The sequence below is a fragment of the Genypterus blacodes genome, unplaced genomic scaffold (assembly GCF_046128005.1).
Source record: "Genypterus blacodes isolate CSIRO-AG114 ecotype Tasmania unplaced genomic scaffold, CSIRO-AGI_Gbla_v1 ptg000133l_1, whole genome shotgun sequence".
Lineage (NCBI taxonomy): Eukaryota > Metazoa > Chordata > Actinopteri > Ophidiiformes > Ophidiidae > Genypterus > Genypterus blacodes.
Window position 1 is genome coordinate 3,602,965 of NW_027466935.1, and position 24,351 is coordinate 3,627,315.

Consider the following 24,351-nt stretch of genomic DNA (forward strand, 5'->3'; position numbering starts at 1 on the left):
CCCAATTTCCTGATGCCATCAATGCCAACATTTGACTTTTCACCATATTGATATGACAAACCACCACACTGTTATGTTCCTACATGAGTGAAGAGACAGACTCACAATGCACTATATTTAACAACTCAACCTTTAAACCTAACATGGGCTTGGTCCTCACAGGCTTACAAGAGCGCTGCATGTTTCCCATCTGTCCCTCAACTCACTGACCTGCTTTCCACGGAAAGTAAATCTTAGACAACTGGACTTGCTGGTAAAGACTTAAGGGCGTTTCATATCTCATCTGAAAGGCTTCTTCAGGTCCGACAGACTGGTGGTAACTGGTGGTGTCCTGGTAGGGATGATGGTCGTTAGAGTGGTCATTGGCCTAAATGTGTGTGTAGATGTGGTCGTTGGCCCCCAGGTGCCTCCAATGTTCAATGTAGTAAGACTTGTAAATTAACTCTGTACAAAATAAAACTTGGAAGTTCTTCTAGTGAATACATTTTCTATGGTATAAAAACAGAAAGCTATTTTTAGAATTCAATAAATTGTATCAAGCTTTGTAAGATGGAAAGGCCTCACCGTTGTTCTTTGCCTCTTTAGGTTCTTGGATGGAGATTGTTCATCATGGCCTTTGTTTCTTGGTCCCCATGGCTGCAGCAGTCTGCCTGCTCCCTCCTGCCTCCTCATGCTGTTGACAGCTGACTGCAGGAGCTGTAAGGAACGCCGGAACATTCCAGGAAGAGCATCCTGCTGCTGCTGGTGACCCAGCAGCAGCCCAAACCTCTCAGCTTGGTGAGTTCATCCATGCAGAGCTGTTTGTGTCTCAGGATGATGGGCCTATAGAGAGATAGATGCACTTGACTTTTGGTTCCTGTGGCTTGTGGAGGAGGTGGAACCAGCAGCCTGCTGGCAGGCGACCACACAAACCTCCTGTGGCTCATCGCCCAGCAGCCAACAGAGTGGAGGGATATATGGGTTATAAGGGTGTGTGTACATGTGGCACTAAATGAAACGTGAGCAACCTAAACATTACAATTTCAGTTCATTTTTCAGTAATTTCCCTCGGGATAATAAACTCTTCTTATCTGATCTTATTCTCTGCTAGTGAGTCACTGTCGAATTGGATTATGTAAAGCATATTTAAGATTTACATAATAAAGCAAAGGGAAACTATTTATTTTCTGTTAACGAGCCACCAGCAGAGTTTAGAAGCAATTGTATGCAATACTGTACAGGTTTGAAACTCCAGCAACTTTGTGACTTAAGCAGAAACATCAACAACAGTAAAGAGAAAGATTGTACAAATATATGCCACATATCAGGTTTTGTCATATTGAGTCCACATCATTGTTCCTTCTCTACCTGAAGCTGGGTTATTATCCTCACTGTGCTCATGTCAGACTCACTGAATCTGATCCTATGGAGGAATGGATGATAGAAAGATGTCAAGCAATACTGCAAAAGTGTAAATTAGACATAAAAGAGCAAACACCACAGCTGTAATGAGGCGTGAGATAGCCATTTATTGTTATTGAGGAAGTTAACATGGTTAACTGCATTGAAATTCATACAATACAATAAACCTCTGAAGGTCCCTCTCTATGTCACAGAGAGAAAGCTGTAGGAATATACATACAGTATATCTTATTGGCAAGTAGATATGTTTTAGTAAGTACATTCTCCTTTACCAGGTACTCATGTACAATATACATGTTAAAAAATATAGTTTGTTTGCATTGTGATCACTGTTTCCTTTTTGTTCAGGATGACAGAATTCACATTTAAGTGTTACACACGTGTTTTCTCAGGAATTCAGGTTTGGAATTCACATTGAAGTGTTCTTGAATGGTGGTGGAACTTTAGAGTTTGTTTGTACATAGCCATCACATACACACAGGCGTATGCATAGAAGGCACGTCTATGCATCTTAATTGCTTACGTGATAATTGGAAAGCAGTTTCATAATCTGAAGAAGGAAAAAACAAAAAGAAAGACCGAGTGCCCAAGAAGCACATGGTACACTTCAGACACACACACACACACTCCCATCACACACACACTCTCCCAAACACACCCACGCTACAGACACTAAACACTACAGGTGCTCCACTAAATGTTAGACGAACACAAACCCAAACTTTGGACAGCACAGCTACAAACTACAGAAGATCTCTCAGGAATAACAGAAACATAAACGTTAGCACATTTTACTTTAGGAGCACGCGGCCCCGAAAAACACTGATTTCACGTTCAGAGGAAGCTGTTCAATCCTGATCGGTGGTCGATGGCAACAGTCCCTCGAGGCAAAGAGAAGAGCTGCTTCATCCTGTTGTCATTTCATAGAAATCTGAGTTCAATGACCGCAGTTTGTCAAAGGCGAAACGACGGTGAGCAAAGGCTTGATTCAAAAGAAGAAACACACTCAGGCCACCAAGTGAAATGGAGCAGGCGAGTGACGAGTCTGAGTCGAGCAGGTCGGGCCGAGGCGTCCTTCCCCCAAAATACTGCAGCTGATGAATGCAACGTTGGTTCAAACGGTTTTAGCTTGATGAACACAAACACATTGAAAATACTTCTATCTGGCGGGCTGCTGCTGAATCAAACCCCCCGCGTGGAAACCTGTGTAGTTGTGTGTGTAGTTGTGTGTCGGTACTTGTGTGTCTGTGTGTGTGTGCGTGTGCGTGTGCGTGCGTGCGTGAACTGTTACAGTTCAGCCGAGCAAACCGGGACTAAATCTACTGCCAAAAGCTCACAAGTGTGTGACTCTGCTTCTTAAACATTGACTCTTAAATTTAAGTACATGTGGTGCTCAAAATAGGCAATGGTACATGATAGGCATTTGTCGTTAAAAAGAACACGAAAAACAGGAAAAGAACAAACAAACAAAAAACGTTATATGCACTTTAGAAAAAACAACAACATAAAAAAAAGACGAGGATTTCCGCGGCAGCCGTCGATCCTGGACAACAACAACAACACGCCTGCAAGCGTAGAAATACACAGGCTCCCTCAAATTGTAACATCGTCATATGAACTCTGACAGAAGTGCAGGCATGATGGGGATAAAAGCAAGTGTGTGTGTGAGTGTGTGTGTGCGCGTGTGTGTGTCCAGGAACTCCTTTCTAAACCCCTGATTAGATCATTTTTAGGTATCTATAGTGTGTTTTGGGGTTTGACTGCGTGTGTGACGCTGCTGAAACAAAGTGTAGCGTTTAAGGACGTGCGGCTTGAGCCCAGGAATGGTAACTAACAGATACTGGAGTATCCCAACAAAAACAAAACCAAAAAAAGGCTCATAGATTTAGAAACTCGTATGAACTCCGACAAAAAAACAAAACATAAGTAAATTCAAGCCTGAATGAAAGTTTCTCAGGAATTCAGGTTTGGAATTAGTGGATTAGGAATCAACAGTAAGTAGAGTAAATACACTACAATGCCAAGAATTCTTTCCTTCAGAAACATTATACAAATAAATGAGACAATGATCGCTGGAAACTTGCCCCACAAATCTCTCCACAAATCAGGTCTTTCCTCCTAAAGCTTTAAAGGATTAACAGGCCAAATAGAGACGTTTCATTGGCTGAGAAATGTGTGTGTGTGTTTGTGTGTGTGTGTGTGTGTGTAGGGGGGGATCGTTTGTGGTTTTGGCACGTGCCTTTTTCTCAACTCTTGACTTTCATCTACAATCAATCGACATAATTTCCTTTGGTTAATAAAAATATCACATACAAAAAAAGGAGAGATGAGCAAAGGTTAGCAAGAATTTTCCCTCGGAGGAGAGCGCTCACTTTGCAGCCCTTGTTGGCGGGTGAGTTTCAACCCAAAGTGTGGTTAGTAAGGAGATTTAGCATGTTAGGCTTCTCAAAAGGCTCTTCTGATGATCACAGTGGTTCAGGATAGAAGAGAGGGCAGATGTTCATGTTTGGAGGAGAGAGAGAGAGAGAGAGAGAGAGAGAGAGAGAGAGAGAGGAGGAAGACTCGGGCATCTGCTCTCTCTCTCACTCTCACACTCACTCACTCACTCACTCACTCACTCGTTCGTTTCTTGTCGTCACGGTCAAGTCTCAGGCGTCAAGGTGTGGCTGGCAAAAAAAGTGTCGTGTTTCAGGATCCTGGAGGAAACACGAGAGGGAAACACGGCAGCGGTGAGATGGAAACTCGCGGAGACGCTCCGGTGATGTCGCAACATTCAGTGATTTTCGGGGAGGAAATTGTGATTGAAGGCCCTGAAGTCTTTTTGAAAAGTTTGGAGCATTTCTGCCGACGCTTGCCGTTCACTTACCAGGTCGGCATTAGTCCGGAAGTCTGAGGAATAGACCCGCATAGAACCACAGAACACATTCATAAATACTACAGATAATGGTTCCATATGAATCCACTCAAACACCTACAGACCCGGTAAGGGAACAGCAAGTATCAACAAACAAGCTCCACCAAAAACAAAGTCAATGGCCCGGTTCTGATGAAAATAAATGAATAAAAAGCTTTGTGTTATTGTCTTTACCTGGAACTGGTGGAGAACTGGGGTCAAAGCTGAATCTCATCTGAAGCTCTTTTGCTGCTGCATCAGACCCACATTCTCATACACTCTAGAGCTGTCCTCCCTCATCCTGACACACACACACACAAAACATCATGAGGAGCTTGATGGCAGTGCTTCCTTGAGAGAGCCACTATTGTTCAGACTCAAACAGCTGGGACAGTGCCATTACTCACTCTGTGCAGGTGGGAGTGGGGATTGGAGTAGAGGGGGGCAAAGGGCTCTGCTCTCCTCCGGTCAAGTCAGACAGAGAGTACTTAATGTTGGTGTACTCGCGCCCTTTAATCTTACTCTTCTGCAAAACAGACAGAAGAAGGGAGAAGACACAAGAGGGAGAATGAGGCGTGGCGAGAGTGGCGATGAAAGCTTCGCTGCTGCTTTGCATCGGCACACTGCAAGCTTTCACTGCACAATGCCACCTTTCACTACACACACTCCACTATAGGGAGGTGGAGGGGATGTGAACTACGCACCTGTTCCTCCTCGATGCGTCTCTGCAACGTTTCTATGTAGTGCTGCACAGCCATGTAGATGAATCTGTACTGAGCCTCCGTCTGCACCATCCCAGAGCGCTGAGAACGAACCATCTGGATGGTCTTTGGCACGTCAATGTCACAGTCCACCCCTGCGACAGGAAACGGTGTCAAATGCACTCGTATGGCTCAGAATGTGGTCGGGTCGTATCTGAATCACCGTGATTTGAATGGAAGCTCACCTTTTTCTCTGATCACATCTATCAGGATGTCGATCACTATAAATGTTCCTGTTCGCCCGATGCCTGCACTGTGGAGAGGAGGAGGAGAAACTACTTTGAGGTCGCATATTTCCATCCAGGGACGACACGTGTGTGTGTGTGTGTGTGTGTGACTGTGTGTGTGTGACTGTGTGTGTGTGTGTGTGTGTGTGTGTGTGTGCGCTTCAGTAATCAGCTGCATTATCTGTAGTGTGTGACTTACGCACCTGCAGTGTACCGCTATAGGTCCAGCATCCAGAATGCTCTCCTGTTTCAGATTCACCTCCTCCAAGAAGTCCAGCACGCCGCCTGGGTCTGTGGGGACTCCGTGGTCGGGCCAGGCCCTGAAGTGGTACTGCCAAACCGTGCGCTCCGTGTTGCCCTGGACAACACAGGTTAAACAGAACTTTTGAGTATTCAGGTCAAGGTAGCTCAGAGGGACCAAGCAAGTCTGTTTACACAGAGAGAGAGGAGGAAAGAGAGAGAGAAAGTTCTCACCTGTCCAACCTTGGATAGTTTGAGCTCTCTTAAGGTGTAGTCGTGTGCCGTCGTCTCCCTGACGTTGCGAACACGCATGGCGCCGTATTCCTTCAGAGCCGACACGTCTGGCCAGTACTTCACACACTTACTCTGTTGGCAACACAATGTAGACTTTGTAAGTTAAGACTTTTACTGGATGCTTTTGTCGGGTGAGCAGGGAAATAAATGTAACCATGGATACATCAATACAATCATCATCTGTGAAGCCTTCAGAGACGGTTCCTTGTGCTTATTGTGCTTCTATATAAAGGCCTTCTTTTAAACAAATCCCAGTGAACAGATCTCCACTTGTTTGGATTGTTCTATGCCTGCTGAATGTCACTGTACAGGACCGTGAACATGGAACTTTGGGTAAACTGACACCAAAAACCTCAATCCACCGTGGCAGCACTGGAAATATGTCGCCGTCATTGCCCAACACCGTTGAAGTGAGTGTGTTTTCTCTTCATATTGCTCACTTTTCCTCTTTCCACTTCTTTGGTGGTCATGACGATGACGCGAGAGTTCTCCTGAAACACCATCCTCCAGAAGTCACTGATGGTGTTCTGCAGACAGCCCTGAGTGGCGATGTAGTTCTTCCTCACCTTGGTGCTGTTACACTTTGAGTCCAGCTCAGGCTACACACACAAAAACACACAAATATCCATGAACAAAAAAGGAAAACTTCTGGCTTTTACTAATGCAGCCGTACATGAACAAGCGCTGTTCCCATGGGAGCAGCACTACATTGGGACCTCATGTAATTGCACAATTACCCCCAAACATCTGTGTTTTGGTCCCGGGACGTTTGCACACTCTGCTACTTATCTCTAAATGAGTCCCCGAGCTGTTGTTCACCAAAAAATGCATCCATTGACCTCTGCACCTCCCAAAATAGTCCCATTTGTGTAGGGAACTTTTACTTTGCAAATCACAGACATGACATCAAGGCCACACACGTCCACAGACATCCCATGTGGACACACAGGATTTTCATGAACAGAAACATTTGTGTTTGTGTGGATTCCCTCGTGGGTGAACTTTACCATGATGATGTTGGCGTTGATGTAATCAGAGCCCTGCTCAGTTGTGTCCCCATCATTCAGCACGACACGCGTGTGGTCAACTAGAGACAGGAACAAACATGATAGGAGGGGGTGTGGAGAGAGAGAGAGAGAGAGAGAGAGAGAGAGAGAGAGAGAGAGGCTCGTCAGTGCTTTGTAGTTTAGGCTGTTGTGTGTATTGTCATAATAAGAGGTTGTTGCAGTGAAGGAACAGCGAGTGTGTCTCACAGGGCAGGATGTTCTTGTATCTGTTCTTGTTCTTGTTCTCTGCTCTCTGGCCTTCTTTGCGGCTGTAGAGCAGCTTGCACTCCTGTTGCTGCAAAGTCTGAGGAAACAAGAGGAGCGAGTTTGATCTCAATGTGACATTTTCAACCACCACTTTCTACAATTGCACATTGAATTGCTAAATGTATCAATGTCTTTGCTAGGATATCATAAGAAACATTTATAACTGCTATGACCTTATAACAAAAATGTGTGTAGCGCAACTAGAGGAGTCCCAAACTTGTGAAATCAACGTTCTGTTCATCTGCAGGAGGTGAAAACAGATGAAGAGCAGACACTTCTCACAGCTCACCTCAAATTCTTCCCAGAATCCCTGTTTGACTTTGTCTGTGGCCTCTGCCAGTTTGCTCAGCTCCCTCACTCGACTCTCGATCTCTGCAGCGTTAATGCGGGTAGTGTTCAGGGGCTGAGGAGGGGAACAAAGCCACAACACACATTCAGGTCCAGGGATGATGTCTGGGCTTAGTATTGGTGGAAATGGATCTCTGGAAAGACACAGACACACAGACACACACAGACACACAGACACACACAGACACACAGACACACACAGACACACACACACACACACACACACACACACACACACACACACACACACACACACACACACACACACACACAGTACCTGTTTGAGCTGCAGGACAGTGCCCAGAGTCTCAACCATGGGGTTCTTCTTGTAGTGCTCCACCAAGTCAGTGAGCGAGTCAAACTTCTCTCCTCCGCCCACGTCATACTTCAGGTCATGCTATACAAAAGAAACAGGAAGAAAAAAGCAAATTAGGGTGAAATCACTTAAAGCTGTGGCTGTAGATAATCAATAGATGAACAGATTTGCAAAGAATTCGACAGCCGGTAATCAGTTTGTGTGTGTGTGTGTGTGTGTGTGTGTGTGTGTGTGTGTGTGTGTGTGTGTGTGTGTGTGTGTGTGTGTGTGTGTGTGTGTGTGTGTGTGTGTGTCACCTGGCAGCGGATCATGACATGAGTGACTTTGGGTTTGCTGTCACTGCTGTCCGTCTTGTCGTCTCCCGTGCGCACCGACAGCACAAAGTCTCCGGGGTGACTCTGGCTCTCCCTCACCAGGAAGCTGCCGTTCTTGCCCTTTTCCGTCAGCAGCTTCTCGGCTTCCCTGCCCGACAAATGTCCGTGGAACCATCTGGCAAGAGATGAAGCACCGGTTAGACGTTCCGCCACAGGGTCCATACACTCATTCTACTGCAACATTAAAACAGTTACCAAGGTTACATTGGAGCAGCGGAACGTAGCACTCACCTCTCTGAGGTGGGGTCTGCACAGTTTAGTGGATACTTGAGTTCGATAACATCTCCGTTTTTCTCTTTCAGTTGCCCGTGATGCTCCATGTAATACTGCACCAGCTCGGCCAAAGTGGCAAACTTCTCCCCACCATAGAGGTCATAGTAGTCCCCTGTGTTCTGGATCTTAATATGGGTGACAGCTCCATTTCTCCTGCAGAGAAGCACAAGAAGAAGACAAACAAGAAATCCATTACAGACGGACTGCAACTGGAATCTTACATTCCTGCATCAAAGCAGGAGTAAGTGGCAAAAATACCTTTGTACAGCATCAGCTCACTCTATCTAACACAAGCTATGGGAATTGTTTTACATCTAACAGGTTAAATAGTAAAGAATCAGTGTTCCATGTCTCAGATATGACAGAGGACGCCTCATTACTGCATCATCGTGCATGAATTATGATTGAAATTAAGATAATCTGCTTTGAGTCACATGTGCACACAGTCTGAAACAATGTGCGTGCGTGCGTGCGTGCGTGCGTGCGTGTTGTCTCTGCTCTGTGCAAAACCTGACAGAAAAAAAACTATAAAATATAAAGACACAATTTTAAAAGTATGAATTTCTTTCATATGGTCACGCTGGTTAACCAATCAGATGAGCTCTGAGAACACAGACAGCAGATATTTTATTAGTTCAGTCACTGAAGATGACCAGCAGAAAAAAGCAAAGTTAGAAAGGAAACCATAAAGTGTGTAACCATAAATAGTGTTTGTCTAAGTCTGGCAAAATGTGCACGAAAATACAGTTCCCAAAAAGTGTCTGGATGGAGAGAGCAGGGATTAGAGTTGAAGTCAAGCTTTCCATTTCCACAAGATCTGGAGCATGACATGTTTTGTTTCCAGAGGAAGTTTTTGTGGTGCGTCACGGTGGAAGCTGAGCAGTCGATCGCTCGTGAAAGTGTTTCAGCCGAGCAGATCAGCTCCACTGAGTTCATGCAAATTCGGCTTTTTCTTAAGGACTCCTCCTATCATTCAGCACATTATAAGGTTATTATCTAAATACATTGAAAGTAGAAAAAGAAACTGCAAAAACAGTGTGAGAAACAGGAACTAAACTAAAGTTAGAAATCAAAATTAGTGGAAAAGAAAATCTGCTGTTTCTATTTGAGAATTGAATACAGGTGATGACATAAGAGACGGGAACATGGAGCAAACAATGAGACCATAAAACAACTGAGTCTGATCTGAGGAGCTCAGCGTTACTGGGGCTTCTAACGTGATCAAACACAGCACAGGATGAACCTTAGTGTGTTATCATCATCATCACTCACCGTACTGAGAGGGTGAAGTCTCCAGGGTTGCTCTTACTGGGCCGGGCTAAGAAGCTCCCATCCACCCCACGAGTCAGCAGGAGGTTTTCAGCCTCCACACCGGTGATGTTGGGGTGGAACCACCTGACAGGAGGAGGAGGGATAGATGTGAACCTGAGTGGTTGAGTCCAGTTTGTTTGTAAAGTACTACATCACATACAACGCATTGATTCCAACCAATGACCAATGATTCCTGATCGAACCCAAAACTGATTTCTTGTCTGTTCTTTTCAAGCTTTGTCCTTTTGTACCACCTTACATATTCATTCCCAGTGTTTGAGCTTTATAGGTGACTGTTTTATTTATTCACCTCAGCAAAAAGGCAAATTATTGCATTTTCACAGTTAACGGCGCTGTATTACGATAAATAACGTCATAACACTTAACACGTTCACTATTCAATCGCGGTCCTTTAAAAAATACTATGTGCAAAGTCTTTTACAGTGTCTCATTCTTGATACAAAAACAGATATTTGATTATTTGTGGATAAATTGCTTCAGAATTTATCGTTGCAGACTTATTGACATGTGTGTAACTGTCCCTGGATGAGAGTTTGACAGCTCTTAGTATCACAACAAACATTTCCAGTTATTTAGACAAACCGTAGCTGTTATTGCCCAAGTCTGCTCGTAAGTTCGCTCGCTTCCACATCTGTACTTCAGTGTTATTGCTTTGGTAGCGTTGGTGCAACAATGTTTACTCAACATCATCTGACGGCGCTAAGTTACCGGTGTAGCTTCGATCTAGATGATGCTAGCTATCCCCTTGCGATCGCTTCATTCCACAAACGTCTCGTCAGTCCGTTTGTTTACCAACATCCAAGCAGCTGAGGTGGATCAAAGTGAGCACAGCTATGGGCAGACATTGTTTTCCAGGCAGCCACTTACCTCCGAGATGTCATTTTCTTTCGTTCCTTACTTCCTCGCTGGGAGTTAGCAGTAAGCTACAACTAGCTGGCCAACGTTACCGACCGATGTAGTGTTAATTAAAGCATAAAGAGCTTCATCGGCCCACACCCGGTCAAAACGGGCACCGAAATCTGGGCATCGACAGCTAATTTGGATAGCGCTCCAAAAAGTGTCTAGGCCTCGGAGACTTCAGAGTCAGTCGATTATTGGACGTCACCAAACATGCGACAAAATCAAGGGTGCGCCGATTTCGACACTCCGGACACCCGTTTTCCTTTGCAAATTAGTCTGTGATACAAAAACCAAGTAAGCTCCACCCGTCCGGCAAACAGCGTGAAAAAAATGATCGCTTTCATTTCGCACATGCGCACTCAGGTATACTCTTTGTGGACCAGTCGCGGTGCATTCAAGGCCTCGTTGATAAGCCGTAAACTAGAACAAGTCAACTTTATCACTGCTAAAGTTTTAAAGACGCTTCGTTCAAACTATCTATTCTAAATGGTTTGGTAAGATAAACCATATTCTAATGAAACCCAGATTGGAACAAAGAAACTTCTATACATAGGCATGGAGAAGGGCAACTGCAACAGTAGTGTACCCATTTCAAATGATCATAATCCTTCTTCTATATAAAGTTTGTACATCCATACAACTAAAATGAGATTTAAGTTCTGGACTATTATGTGCAGTGTTGCTTTGGTACAAGGTTACATCCGACCATTGATAATACTCTAATTGACAATATTAATATTGCCATGTCAGTGTCACCACCACCACCCCAACTCTTGACCATAAGGCCAGGAGCAAAAACATTTAAGTAGCTGCTATTAAAGATCATTAAGATTTTATGAGGACAGCTTGGCTATTTGAATACATGAATGTTTTTATAAAGTTCAAGTTGACATTATTGACAATAACATGAAGTTGTGTAATTTCCCCTTCAAAAACGGAGTGAATGACGTCCATGGTGCGTGGCGTTCAGGTTCAGATTGACAGAGACACACTTTTTTGACCCTCTCTGTTTGCCGTCTAAAGCCGTACGTGGCAGTCAGAGAAGCGCAGTAGCTGCTGCGTCTCGTCTCCTCTCACTTAAACGACCACCCTGACGCTTTATGTATGCATTCCTGCGGGAAATACTGACACGAGGAAACTCTTTACACCCACAGACTTCGTTTGACGCTCGTTATAGAACATTAGAACCATGTTTACCGTGTCGGAGCTCATCATCCTGCTGGCCGCACTGTCTGCCACTGCATCCGGCTACTTCGTTAGCATAGACGCCCATGCTGAGGAGTGCTTCTACGAGCGGGTCAACTCCGGCACCAAAATGGGCCTCATGTTTGAGGTGGCAGAAGGAGGCTTCCTGGACATTGATGTGGAGGTAAGATATTATACATTTGTCATAAATAAAGCGGTTAGGTTTGGGTAAAATGTTGCTTTTCATTCTGGTGCTACATCAGGCCTGTGTAAGCTGCGCTGTCGCTCAGCTAAATGAAGCTAACCGGTACAAATAGAATCTTCACAAGTTCACAGCATTGAAAAGGTTGTTTGGTTTAAGATTAAAAAAAATTGAAGTACATCGTTGTTATATATTAGCAGGTTTCGTTGGTAAGAAGTCTGTGACATGCTGTACTCGTAATGAAACAGGAAGTGCAGGTTTAGCTTAGTAACGCTAAGTGAGCCGGGACTGGATCAGCTTTTTTTTTAGCTGCACTGCATCAAGGTAACATGAATTAACGTTGATTCCTGTTAAATAACTCCACGACGAAGAGCTGTCATATGTTCAGATGCGTAAATAAAAGATTCTGTGCTGTCTGGATGCTGCCATATGTTGGCAGAAGCCTTCAATCATTGACATTATTCGGGATCTGCAGTGTTTTACAGTAAAATCCAACTATATGTATGATATCTACAAATAGAAACAATACCAAAAAATTATAAAGCGATTGAAAATAAAGTTTAAAAGCATAATTTACCTTACCTCCATAGAAATGATGTCATCCTTAAAATCCACACACATACTGTACATGTCACACTACAGCACAACTCTGCCTGGTTACTCATTTAATAACTCATATTTCTCCTGATCAGTATGAACTAACCAAATTGGAACACACACACACATGCATGTTTATGAGATCCTAGATTAGATTAATATTTTATTGACTTCATGTGTGTTTCTCCACTTGTAACATCTGTCTTTGCTGTCTGTGTGCATATCCCTGTCGTTATCGTCCAACGTTTGGTGAAGGTAAACATGGAGGAGAGCATCAAAGATGAATGGGGGCCGGGGTTTGTGGAGAGGCAGGGGAATTTGGAGGGAGCATATCTGCAACCAAGCGATTCTTTGGCCGGGCGATGTTTCATTTTCGTAATTGGGCCGACGCACAAGTGATGTATTGTTGCCGAGTCCTGAGTGCACGCGGATCACATTTGGTGTTGAGTCTGTGTGTGTTTGCGCTTTTAGCTTCTCCTATATTCCATCTGCTTGTCCTGTAAAATGTTTCTAATACTTTCCTCTCCTTCTTCAGATAACAGGGCCCGACGGTAAGCAGATTTACAAAGGCGACAGAGAGTCCAGTGGGAAGTACTCTGTGGCAGCACACATGGATGGAACCTACAAGTTCTGCTTCAGCAACAAGATGTCCACAATGACGCCCAAGATTGTCATGTTCACCATCGACATTGGAGAGGCACCTAAAGGCCAAGACATGGAGACAGAAGGTACAGAAAGAAGGAGTGAAGGGGAACAGAATCTTATATCCATCAGTCAGCTTAAGGATGAACATGCAGAGAGCAGTTTCTATTTCTGTCTTCTTGTTGTCCCTCCCCTCTGATCTTGACTGTGTTGTGGCCACTTCTCCCCTCTTTGTAGGTGGTGACAGCTGGGATGGTAGGGCACAGGCTACTGCTAAACTCTTGTTATGTGTGATGCACTGCTGCGTCCTCTCTAACCAGTGTTGTTTTCATCAGTTTGAACTTAATAATATTGATTTAACGCTGGCATACATGAGCAATTAGCTTTCATGTTTGTGATTGGTTTGAGGACAGCGAGGTCGTGCATCCCCAGAACACACACAGGATGCCATGTTTATATAGCACTTGCGTGAGAATGTGATGCATGCATTCCATATGCATGTCGTTTCTACCAAAAACCGTGTTGTGACTAATGACTGAAGGGACCATGGTGTCTTCACCTGTTTCAGCCCACCAAAACAAGCTGGAGGAGATGATCAACGAGCTGGCCGTCGCCATGACCGCCGTAAAGCACGAGCAGGAGTACATGGAGGTGCGCGAGAGGATACACAGAGCAAGTGAGTACCAAGCTGCATAGAGTGATCACCGCCGGCGAGTAGTTTGATGCCATTACTTATTGACTCACGACTCTTGTGTCTTCTTCTCTTCCCTCCCTTTCAGTCAACGACAACACAAACAGCAGAGTGGTGCTGTGGTCGTTCTTCGAAGCTCTGGTTCTGGTGGCCATGACGCTCGGACAGATCTACTACCTGAAGAGGTTTTTTGAAGTACGGCGGGTGGTGTAGTGCGTCCTGGCGATCCGTCTGTGTCCTTCACCGTTCTTCTCCCAACACCAAGACAGTTATTTACACTTTGGAAATAAGACTGGCAGGTTTGAGTCAAAGCCCAAATACAATCGTATCATGTTTTTGTTCTCCTCTATTTGGTTCCGTTTTTTTATCGTTCTATAAAAATCTGCTAGATGTCCATTATTTGTAGTGTTTTTCACGTGCCAGAGAGTTTGAATTCGATTTCTTTTTCTTTACCCCCATTTCTGTTTGATAATCAACAGTTTCTCGCCAGTACAGTTTTGTCTGTGAATGACTGTGTGGCTTCTAAACCTTAAGTAAAGTCAGACGGATGAATTTGACTGAAACGTGCAGTGATTGGACAAAAGAGCCTGGAGTCACCACAGGAGAATGTAACCCTATCAACGTTAGAATAGGACTCGTTTCCAATGATAGAAATGACAAATGTGGGGGGGGGGGGAGGGAGAAAAAGAATGCCAGATGCAGATACAAAGAGCTTTGTTATCCAGAGGCTTGGCCAAATCAGACAGCGTGCGGTCAGATGTGTGATCTCTGTACATTGTGTTATGCTCTGCTACAAAAAAAAATTGCACTCCCGATGAATAAGTTAATAAATATCTGAAGGATTTTAAATTGCAGCCGATCTTTGAGGGAACCTGTTCAGCTTCTTGCTGTGTTGTCGCCACACCGGGGCTTCAGGGGAATGAGTTTGGAGAACTGAGTGACTCCTCGTATAGTTCAGAAAGGTCACGATGGGTGTGTTTGTTTTTCTTTTTCTTTGTTTTCTCCCTCACTATTGACAAGTTGATTTAGTCAAAGACGCTGTTAACTGTTCCATCTTCCACTTGGAGGAGTTGAGAGTTGGATTTTAAACTGAACTACTTGCATCACGTAGAAGAATACTGAACTACATGTTACATGTTGATTGATGCTGGGTGGGAGTGGGGAGGGGGGCTCTGAACCCTAATGACTGCTGTGGGCTTTAGTTGCTTCTACTATAGTAATTTTGTTGGGTTTGGGATTTTAAATTATGCGATAATGTACAGTTTTGAACAGTTTAGTTTCCCTGGAGCATATCCAGTGAGGTGCAACATTGGATGATGCCTTTCAGATGATCCTTTGACCTTTTTCCTCCTCAGAAAGATTATTAAAGTTGCGTCCAAGGCAGAACTGGCAGAACGCCTGAAATGTGGTTAAGTGTTGCATGTTACTGAATATGCCCCAATTTTGTATCAACACTTTCTGGTGAGCTCAGGCAGGTAGAACTGCTCTGTACACAGTCTCTCCTTTTTGTGATTAAGAAATCTGATCAGCTGATCTGTACAAATGTAGAATGGTTGTCTGTGGAAAATGCCCCAGGTTTCATAATAAAGCCAATATTCTGTAAAATTTGCTAATTGTCAAAATGTGTGATGGCGGCATGAGGTAGATCATTAAAATTAGGAGCGTTGGTCTGATCTAACACCCTAAAGTAACTACTTATTTTACAACAATCATACAACTTGTTAACAAAATGAAATGGGATTGACATTTGAAAGAGATGCAAGAGATTTATACTGTCTGCCCAAGATGAAAGATTTCTAAATTCTCCATCTGGTGTGCTGCACTGGAAGATGATCTGACTGGAAAAGATGAAGACAGATGTTGATGGGCTTGGAGCCAAGAGGGAACATTGCAAATCCATAAATTTAGTAATTTAATGCCTGTTGTCGGTCTAATTTCAGCATAGGTACAAACCATACAATATGTACGCATCCAAGACTCACTTCACTCACGCACACCGAATCTTGCTTCAGTTTCTTGCTTTGTCTTTTTTTAAAGCTTTACTTCTTGGGGGATTTTCATCTATTTTATATTTTAGTAGGAAAGAAAAAAAAAGATTAGAATTGGTGGAAAAATAGGATTACATCAAAGCATGAACCCGCCCAAAGTCACAACACACACGACCTACTTCAGGTATTAAAATATGAATTAGACACATTGGGTGTGTACTGTAACAATATCAAGTTTTTAAAAAAAAAAAGGTTTTCAGAACAAAAATCGGGAAATGTTTTCAAAATGTATGTTGTAATATATAATTCTGCATCAACAACACGAATTACGTATAATATTCCATTAAAGAACAAAAATCGGTAGGTGGAACCAATGTTCTAAGCGCTGCGGTTTTAACCCGGTCTGTAAACAGCGACGTACCAGCAGACATTGCAGCGTGTCTGGTTGGTAGAAACGAGTTCGTGAGTTTTGTTTTTAAAATGGACAACGCGACAGATGGGACGTGGGCCAGTTTACCGGTCAAACTTGACGACAGAATATTACAAACGCTCGATGAGATGAAATTCACACACATGACACCGGTGCAGGTAAGAACTATAATCATATAAAGTCCTCAGTCTGTGCCGCACTAAACTGCTCCGTCCACAGTCAGGCTAATGTTTCTACTGTGTTTCCAGTCTGCGTGTATTCCGCTCTTCATGAGGAATAAAGACGTGGCTGCTGAGGCGGTAAGTGGACGAAATATAAACCAAGTTAAAGTAAAAGTTTGTTTTAGTTATTCAACACGTGATCAGCCAGTATGAGCCAAAGCAAATGTCTTTAATTTGTTCGCCGCCTTAACGTTACTGAATGTCCGCAGGTGACCGGCAGTGGGAAAACACTCGCGTTTGTTATTCCCATTGTGGAACTCCTACTGAAGCGAGAGGAGAAGCTCAAAAAGATGCAGGTACGGATTTAGTCGTGACGTGTGTGTGTGTCAATGTACCTGTGCGCCAGTTCAGAAGCAGGACGCTCTGGAAGATGCTGAAGGTCGACTAAACCTTAACTTCAGGTGGTGCGTTCAGATGCATCATTAGGAAAGCGGGTTTATAACGGAAGGGAAGGCCTGTTTGACATCCTGCTGAGCTGTCGGTGATGTTTCCTACAGGTTGGCGCCCTGGTGATCACTCCCACCAGAGAGCTGGCCCTCCAGATCAGCGAGGTCATGCAACACTTCATCCAGAAATTCCCACAGTTTAAGTAAGTAGAAGGCCGACGCTGAGACGGAGAATGTGGATCAAAAACGGATACATTGATTAATATTGATTTCATGGTTTGTCTTTCAGGCAGATTTTACTGATTGGTGGAAGTAACCCTATAGAAGATGTGGAGAAGTTCAAGGAACAAGGGTGTGTGACCCAGCTGAGCCCTTCTCTTATTCATTCAGTCGTTCCATCATGAGTGTTGATTGGTTTGTTTTTGTTTCAGGGCAAACATCGTGATCGCGACCCCAGGCCGCCTGGAAGACATGTTCAGGAGGAAGGCAGACGGTCTGGACCTTGCCAGCTCAATCAAGAGTCTGGACGTGCTGGTGCTGGACGAGGCCGACAGACTGCTCGACATGGGCTTCGAGATGAGGTGAGGTGAACGGGCACGAGGAGAGACGAGACCTCAAGACGGTTCTGAAAGGCGCTCTGTGTATTTCACTTTCCTAGACTTGTTCTTCATTCAATCTCTCCGTCTCTCCCTGCTTTTCAGCCTGAATACCATCCTGAGCTTCCTGCCCAAGCAGAGACGCACCGGTCTGTTCTCGGCCACTCAGACTCAGGAGCTGGAGAAGCTGGTGAGGGCCGGACTCAGGAACCCGGTGCGCATCACCGTCAAGGAGAAAGGCGTGGCTTCTAACGCCACCCAGAAAACTCCGTCCAGGCTCTCCAACTACTACACGGTGAGTAACACACGCACAGATCCCTTAGATATCTATGGAAGGAACGGCGTCTAAGTCCATCAACTCAAAGTCAAATGCCTCTGGGTTTTGTTACGTCAGCTTTGCAGGGCGGAGGACAAGTTCAACAACCTAGTGGCGTTTCTCAGACAACACAAGCACGAGAAGAACCTGGTGTTCTTCAGGTACGTTAATGTCCGCCCGTCATCTGCTTTGAACTAAAGCAGCCGTTTTCACTCAGGCTGAGATTCCTTGTCTATGTCTTCTCAGCACGTGTGCGTGTGTGGAGTACTACGGCCGCGCCCTGGAGATGCTCGTCAAGAAGATCACCGTCTGCTGCATCCACGGCAAGATGAAGAACAAGCGCAACAAGATCTTCGCCGACTTTAGGGCGCTGAAAAGGTGGCGAGAGTTCATCGGCACGTTCCTGTGGGACAAATGTAACGCTACGGTAACGACACTCACTGACTTCATTGTCGTGTCCTCTGTGTTCTCCGCCCGTGCCGCAGTGGGATCCTGGTGTGTACAGACGTCATGGCCAGAGGCATCGACATACCCGACGTGAACTGGGTGCTGCAGTACGATCCTCCCAGCAGTGCCAGGTGAGTCTACACACACACTCCAGATCAGGCGACTTCACTGTAACAGTTTGAGCTCAGGAAAGGAGATCTGTTCACAGTTTGAAGTCATTTCTTTTTTTAAATCTCATCTTTTTTCATCTCAGTGCCTTTGTACATCGATGTGGACGCACAGCACGTATCGGTAACCAAGGCAACGCCCTCGTCTTCCTGCTGCCAATGGAGGAATCCTATGTTAATTTCTTGTCCATCAACCAGAAAGTGAGTCAAGAAGAGCGGAACTCATCTTTCATTCCTGCTTGGATGATTCTGAAGCTGCTCATCAATCTAAGATCAGTCTCAGATCGACCTTTTTTGCTACATGAATCATATAAATGCAGATATCATAATATGGGCCAGAACAGAAGTAAAGAGTGAGTAATATGTGATGGTTTGTCCTCTGCTCAGTGTCCCCTGGAGAAGATGTCCCCCATCAGGGACGTGGTGGACATCCTGCCTAAGGTGAAGGCCTGGTGTCTGACAGACCGGGCAGTGTTCGACAGGAGCATGAGGGCCTTCGTCTCCTGCGTCCAAGCCTACGCCAAACACGAGTGTAGTCTGATCTTCAGAACCAAAGGTGAGAACAGTAACGTGACTCCTCAGACCTCTGGTGGACGTCTTCTTTATCTACACACTCACCCAGTGATGTCTTTCTCTGTGCAGATCTGGACTTTGCCGCACTGGCCCGTGGCTTCGCCCTCCTCCGTCTGCCAAAGATGCCCGAGCTCCGGGGGAAGACGTTCCCCGACTTCATCGAGACCACGGTGGACACGGACACCATCAGGTACAAGGACAAGCAGAGGCAGAAGCTGAGGCGGAAGATGCTGGCCGAGCAGAAAGAGGCAGACCTGACTGCTCCTCCCAAAAAGACCTGGGTAAAGAATAAGTCCTGGTCCAAACAGAAGAGCAAGAAGGATCGCAGGAAAAAGGTGGCGGCCAAGAGGAGGCGCGACTGGGTACGATCACATTTACACGTCTGGTGAGTAACAAGCGTTTAAATTCATTATGTTAACGTCCGGCTCTTCTTCTGTTGTGTCTGCAGGACTCAGATGTCGATGATGAGGATATGAAAGAGCTCATAAATGACACACAACTCCTGAAGAAACTAAAGAAAGGCAAAATCAGCGAGGAGGACTTCGAGAAACAAGTAACAGAAGGACCAAAGTCCAAACACAAAGCAGGAGCATGTGACGGCGATGATGATGGAGGAGATGTATGAAATCTGGAAAACTCAAATGTATTTTTCTACAGAGGAGAGCTGCGTTGGTTTCCTTCTTCAATCGTGACTTTATTTCAGAATTGACGGGTTGTAGTTATAAATAAAGCTTGATGAGTTCGTCGCTCACGGCAGACGGTGTGAGGACTCCCAGGTCGGTGAAGAGGAGGGTGATGAGGGAAGGAGGCGTGTAATCGATCATGGGATGCTCCTCTGACAGGTTCTGCCCCGTCTTCAGCGTGTCAGCTTTGTACTGAGAGAGAGACGGGAAAGCACAGGAAATAGATCAACAAATATGTGGAGGAGTTGCAGCTAAACATCGGTGGCGAGGGGAGGGAGACGTAGTACCTTAAATTTATCTGGGACGTCCTGCTGGTTGAGCGGATAGAGACGGACGAACTTGAAGCTCTCCGCCACGACGTAGAAGGGTTTGTTGTGAGCTTTAGAGCACACGGCCATCTGATAAGTGCCAATCTGCCAACACAAAGAGGGGAATGTTCATGGTTAACTTCATGGCTCTGAAACCAGGAGACGTTTCATTCCAGGTTTTACGATCCTGCTGCTGCTCGGTCCACAGCACTGCGTGTGTTCCATTTCTCTGTTCTACACACATCTGATATACCAAATCAAGTGTGTGTGTCGTCACTGGAGAGCTAAGAGGCGCCGACTCTCGATCCAGTGACATCTGATTTCAAACCCCCCTTTGGTTCATGTGAAGTAGTAACATTCAGGGCAAAACTGTGTGACCCCTCTGCGCCCCCTACTGGCTACAAGTGGAACCCTCGGCCGTCTTCATAGGCTCTTTTAGCCGATTGTGTGTGGGCAGAGCAGAGCAGGGGGAGAGATGGAACACCTGCACTGCTGGGGGCCCAACAGCAGGATTGAGAACCGCCATTAATATTATTATTACTGTAACGCACCTTGTTGATGATCCCTCCACTCTCCACTACTCCCTCTGCACCCACAATGACTAGATCCACCTTTTCCAGCACATACCTGTGACAAATGACATAAAAACATTTATAAACATGAATACAGCTGTTGACGATGTATTAAAGTTCTCTTATTCAAAAAAAAGACCCATGCTCATTTTGTTTTTACCCCACAGCTGCGTCCAGGACCACTGTTACTGGAACATCTAGTTTCCTCAGGGATTCTGCCATCTGTTGCCTGAATTAAGGAAAAAAATGTGACTTAGTGTTTGAGCGTGGCTTCAGAACGCATCTAGGACGGCGTTCAGCGACACTATTCACTCACCCAGCTGCATCGGGCTGCGATTCAGTCACATAGACAAAGAAGCGTTTCTTCTCGGCCGCGGCTTGTTCCAGCACTCGCAGCACGACTCTGGAGGAGGAGTGAGTCAGGATTTTCTGTGATGACGAGAGAGAGAGAGAGACTCTTAGAGGGGTAAACAGAGCCAGGGTTCATCAACCATGACTACGTGTGTGTGTGTGCACTAAAGACTCACAGCGCCGTCTTTGATGAAGGTGTGACAGAGCTTGGCCACTTTGTTCCTGGACATGGAGATCTTCTTGATGAACAGCTCTCCTCTCTCCTCCATCACTTTCTTACAGCGCGACAGATCCTGACACAGATTGATGGAGGTTCATGTTTCACCCCTCATATTTGAAACACATCTCATAGACAAAAGTCACACTGTTCGATACTGAAATGTGTGGCTTAGTATGTCTGTGTAAACATGATTTTGCCTTGAAACGATCGGATCGAAGTCAGACTGGCAAGGAGACTAATCTGTGTGTTTAGATGACACACACACATTTGCTTATATATTGATTCATGTTTGGATGTGGCCCAAACTTAATGTGGACACACACACACACACACACACACTATTTAACCCTTTTCTGTAGTGGATCAGTGGTCAGCAATGTAATCACTGCCTGAAAACAAAGAAGTGGATCTGCCTGCCTGTCTGTTTCTCTAGCTGTCTGTCTCCCTCTCTCTCTCTCTTTTTGTCTGTCTGTGAGCATGCCCGTGTCCCAGACGGCTCTCTCTCACCTGGTGCTCCAGTGATGTCAGGCTTATGAAGCGCAGGAAGAGCTCCCCTCCTGAGGACACGGCCACAGAGGAGTCCACTCCCGTCAGCCTGTCTGTGGCCCACTTCAGGTTCTCCCTCAGGCCCAGGATCGTCTCTCCTGAGGGGACGAGTCAGAGCACGGTTAGAGTGAATACACAGCTGGATCAAAACGAGCATATTACACACACACACACACACACACACACACACACACACACGCACACAACTAGAGATGGGTAACTAACAAAAGGGAGAAACAAGTGTGTTCTATCCTCTCTAAAGTGGAAGTGAACCTACCTGTGTCTCTCTTCAGGAACTCCAGCAGAGTGCGGATTGCGGCCACAGCAGAGGCCATGTCTGGGTCTGTCCTCATCTGGGCCCTGAAGTACTCCACTAGCTCTGGATCCGGATCACACACACACACGCGCGCACACACGCACACATACACACACAGTTAATGTCAGTGATACCACATAACAGTAGAAGAAATGGTGCGAGTAAGGCAGACCTCTTACCTTCTTCATTCATCCTTAAAGCCACAACAGGACTTCTAATGCCAAAATAACTGCTGGATTATTTGGTTTTAACTGAATTCAGCACAATAACATGCGACACATACAGTGCTGCTGACTGCACACATTAAATCAAACTTCACTAATTGTATACTAAATGTCGCCTTTCATACATAAACCGCTCTATAAAACCTTCTCTGTATGTTTTATGTTAATAGAGGAAATGTTTTTATTCTAGCGCTAAAGTTTTGTCGCCTCTAATTACCAACTTTACGAAACATTAGCTCATCCTGCTACACTAGAGGCTGCGTGTTGAAGTGTCGCGAGGTGATGACGCTTCCTTTTCCGCACCGCTTCAAATGCTGTCGGAAGAAACAGGATTCTCGTTTGAACATACGAGGTAACGCCTCACCGTCACTGAACGCGCTGTAGCACAGAAGAGCTCTGCAATGTATGATCGAACTAGTAACCATATGAATTGTATTTTAGCAAGGGCAATATCTACATTCATTACTTAAGGAAAGAGTCCAAATTTAAAAGTAAAGATAATTCCGGTCGTTGGGAGAGAGACACTGAAGGCATCACATCAGCCCCTACATCACCCACATGGAAACACACATATTAAAGAATTAAATGAACCATATGTTGTTGTTTCTGTAGCTTTTAACCGACCTTTTATGAAAACGGGTGGTCTGTAGCCTTTAACTGTGGGAAAAACTAGAAGTTCTATAAACATTTATGCAACAATTATTAAATAGCTGCACACAAAAGCCCAATTTCATCAAATTTCTTCTAAATTCTTTGTCCAATTTCCTCTGGCCTCCACCAGGTGGTAGCAGGATTATTCTCCCAATCCTATCAACTGGAAATATCATCTGTAGCTTTCTAAATGAAGGTATGAATACAGCACAATTATGCAGGAGTACATTTATTTATGTTTTGGACAGGAGTTAATAACACACATTTTAATTTGATAGTTCTGCATAACATTGCCCGTAAAAAAATCCTATCTGATCACAGCAACACCCCCACCACAGCACAGTGCTGTTCAGACAGTCTGTCTGCATGCACTGCACCAATATTAATAGGAGCATCAAATAATCTAATCTGACTATACAGAAAAGGCAAACACCAGGTGTCTCTCCCTCAGTCTGTCTCTGAGGTGTGTGTGAGGGTTTCTCCAAACTCAGTGCACTGATGGAGGTGCCGCAGTTGATCACACGTTTGTTATAATCAAGTTGTGATCAAGCATGGTTTATTTTCATATATATATATATATATATATATATATATATATATATATATATATATATATGCAGAACAGACAAAAAACAGACACATTTTATATCTTTTAGGCATTTGAAAAGAGGCCCAGAATCACACGGTGGAATTAGTTGAGTGCTAACAGCCAAATTCCACATAATGCAAACAATTTGTGATTATGTGTGCTGAAGAAAAAGACACAAATGCCAACACAAATGTGCCCATCCGTGGTTGCATTTATGGGAGTTTTGGTCGGCTAAGCACAGGGAATGACTGAGGAAAATGTCAGCGGAATTTCACGAAGCATCTCCTGCCAGTTTGGGAAATAAACTCTGATTATTTTGTCTAAAGTGCAATTAAAACAGAAATGCGTCAGGAGTATAAATGGACGGAGAGGAATCCAGGGTTTATGAACATACATGACATGTGTAATCATAATACTGTATGAAGATAGTTTGCATGGTGAGGAAAAGTGTGTTCTTAATGTTTACAAGCTTGAGTAAAGTGACTTCAAATCACATAAGATCACTTTACTTTTGGATTTGATCTAATTAGATGATTAGTTTGAAAGAAATGTAATGCCTTAAACAGAGTATAGTTGAGAATGATGTCTTAATCCAGTTTGAATCCTCTCCTCTAGATGGGCTCAACACTGTCATGTTCTTTGATATCACAGATTGTTTGGGATTGAAACCGTCAGATGTAGCATTTTAAATCATATTAAAGTTGAGTTTAGTCTTCTAACTTTTGAAACACGACTCCAGCTGTCAGCCGGTGGAGTTCCAGAGCCAAACTTGAGCGTG

General features: G+C 44.6%; 4 protein-coding genes across 4 annotated transcripts; 2 read left to right on the forward strand and 2 right to left on the reverse strand.

Moving 5' to 3' along the window:
* Positions 1-1,483: 1,483 nt before the first annotated feature.
* ptpn11a (protein tyrosine phosphatase non-receptor type 11a) lies at positions 1,484-10,917 on the reverse strand. Its single transcript, XM_076163811.1, has 16 exons — positions 10,640-10,917; positions 9,713-9,835; positions 8,399-8,593; positions 8,090-8,282; positions 7,755-7,874; positions 7,419-7,532; positions 7,070-7,166; positions 6,824-6,903; positions 6,257-6,415; positions 5,757-5,888; positions 5,486-5,640; positions 5,241-5,308; positions 4,999-5,150; positions 4,702-4,820; positions 4,490-4,595; positions 1,484-4,097 (listed from the first exon to the last, which is right to left on the reverse strand). Exons 1-15 carry the CDS (start codon positions 10,651-10,653, stop codon positions 4,526-4,528), a joined length of 1,791 nt encoding a protein of 596 aa, XP_076019926.1. The 5' UTR covers positions 10,654-10,917; the 3' UTR covers positions 1,484-4,097; positions 4,490-4,525.
* A 754-nt stretch (positions 10,918-11,671) lies between these two features.
* Positions 11,672-14,351, forward strand: tmed2 (transmembrane p24 trafficking protein 2). Its single transcript, XM_076163944.1, has 4 exons — positions 11,672-12,041; positions 13,192-13,384; positions 13,867-13,974; positions 14,078-14,351. Exons 1-4 carry the CDS (start codon positions 11,862-11,864, stop codon positions 14,200-14,202), a joined length of 606 nt encoding a protein of 201 aa, XP_076020059.1. The 5' UTR covers positions 11,672-11,861; the 3' UTR covers positions 14,203-14,351.
* A 2,016-nt stretch (positions 14,352-16,367) lies between these two features.
* Positions 16,368-20,052, forward strand: ddx55 (DEAD (Asp-Glu-Ala-Asp) box polypeptide 55). Its single transcript, XM_076164127.1, has 14 exons — positions 16,368-16,565; positions 16,656-16,706; positions 16,838-16,924; positions 17,126-17,217; positions 17,304-17,366; positions 17,446-17,595; positions 17,716-17,905; positions 18,005-18,087; positions 18,173-18,304; positions 18,412-18,504; positions 18,627-18,741; positions 18,928-19,096; positions 19,183-19,475; positions 19,562-20,052. The coding sequence occupies exons 1-14, from the start codon at positions 16,458-16,460 to the stop codon at positions 19,736-19,738; spliced, it is 1,803 nt and encodes a 600-aa protein (XP_076020242.1). The 5' UTR covers positions 16,368-16,457; the 3' UTR covers positions 19,739-20,052.
* Positions 19,791-22,636, reverse strand: eif2b1 (eukaryotic translation initiation factor 2B, subunit 1 alpha). Its single transcript, XM_076164128.1, has 9 exons — positions 22,289-22,636; positions 22,071-22,172; positions 21,755-21,891; positions 21,204-21,320; positions 20,993-21,105; positions 20,837-20,905; positions 20,656-20,731; positions 20,084-20,209; positions 19,791-19,988 (listed from the first exon to the last, which is right to left on the reverse strand). The coding sequence occupies exons 1-9, from the start codon at positions 22,299-22,301 to the stop codon at positions 19,833-19,835; spliced, it is 909 nt and encodes a 302-aa protein (XP_076020243.1). The 5' UTR covers positions 22,302-22,636; the 3' UTR covers positions 19,791-19,832.
* Positions 22,637-24,351: the final 1,715 nt, after the last annotated feature.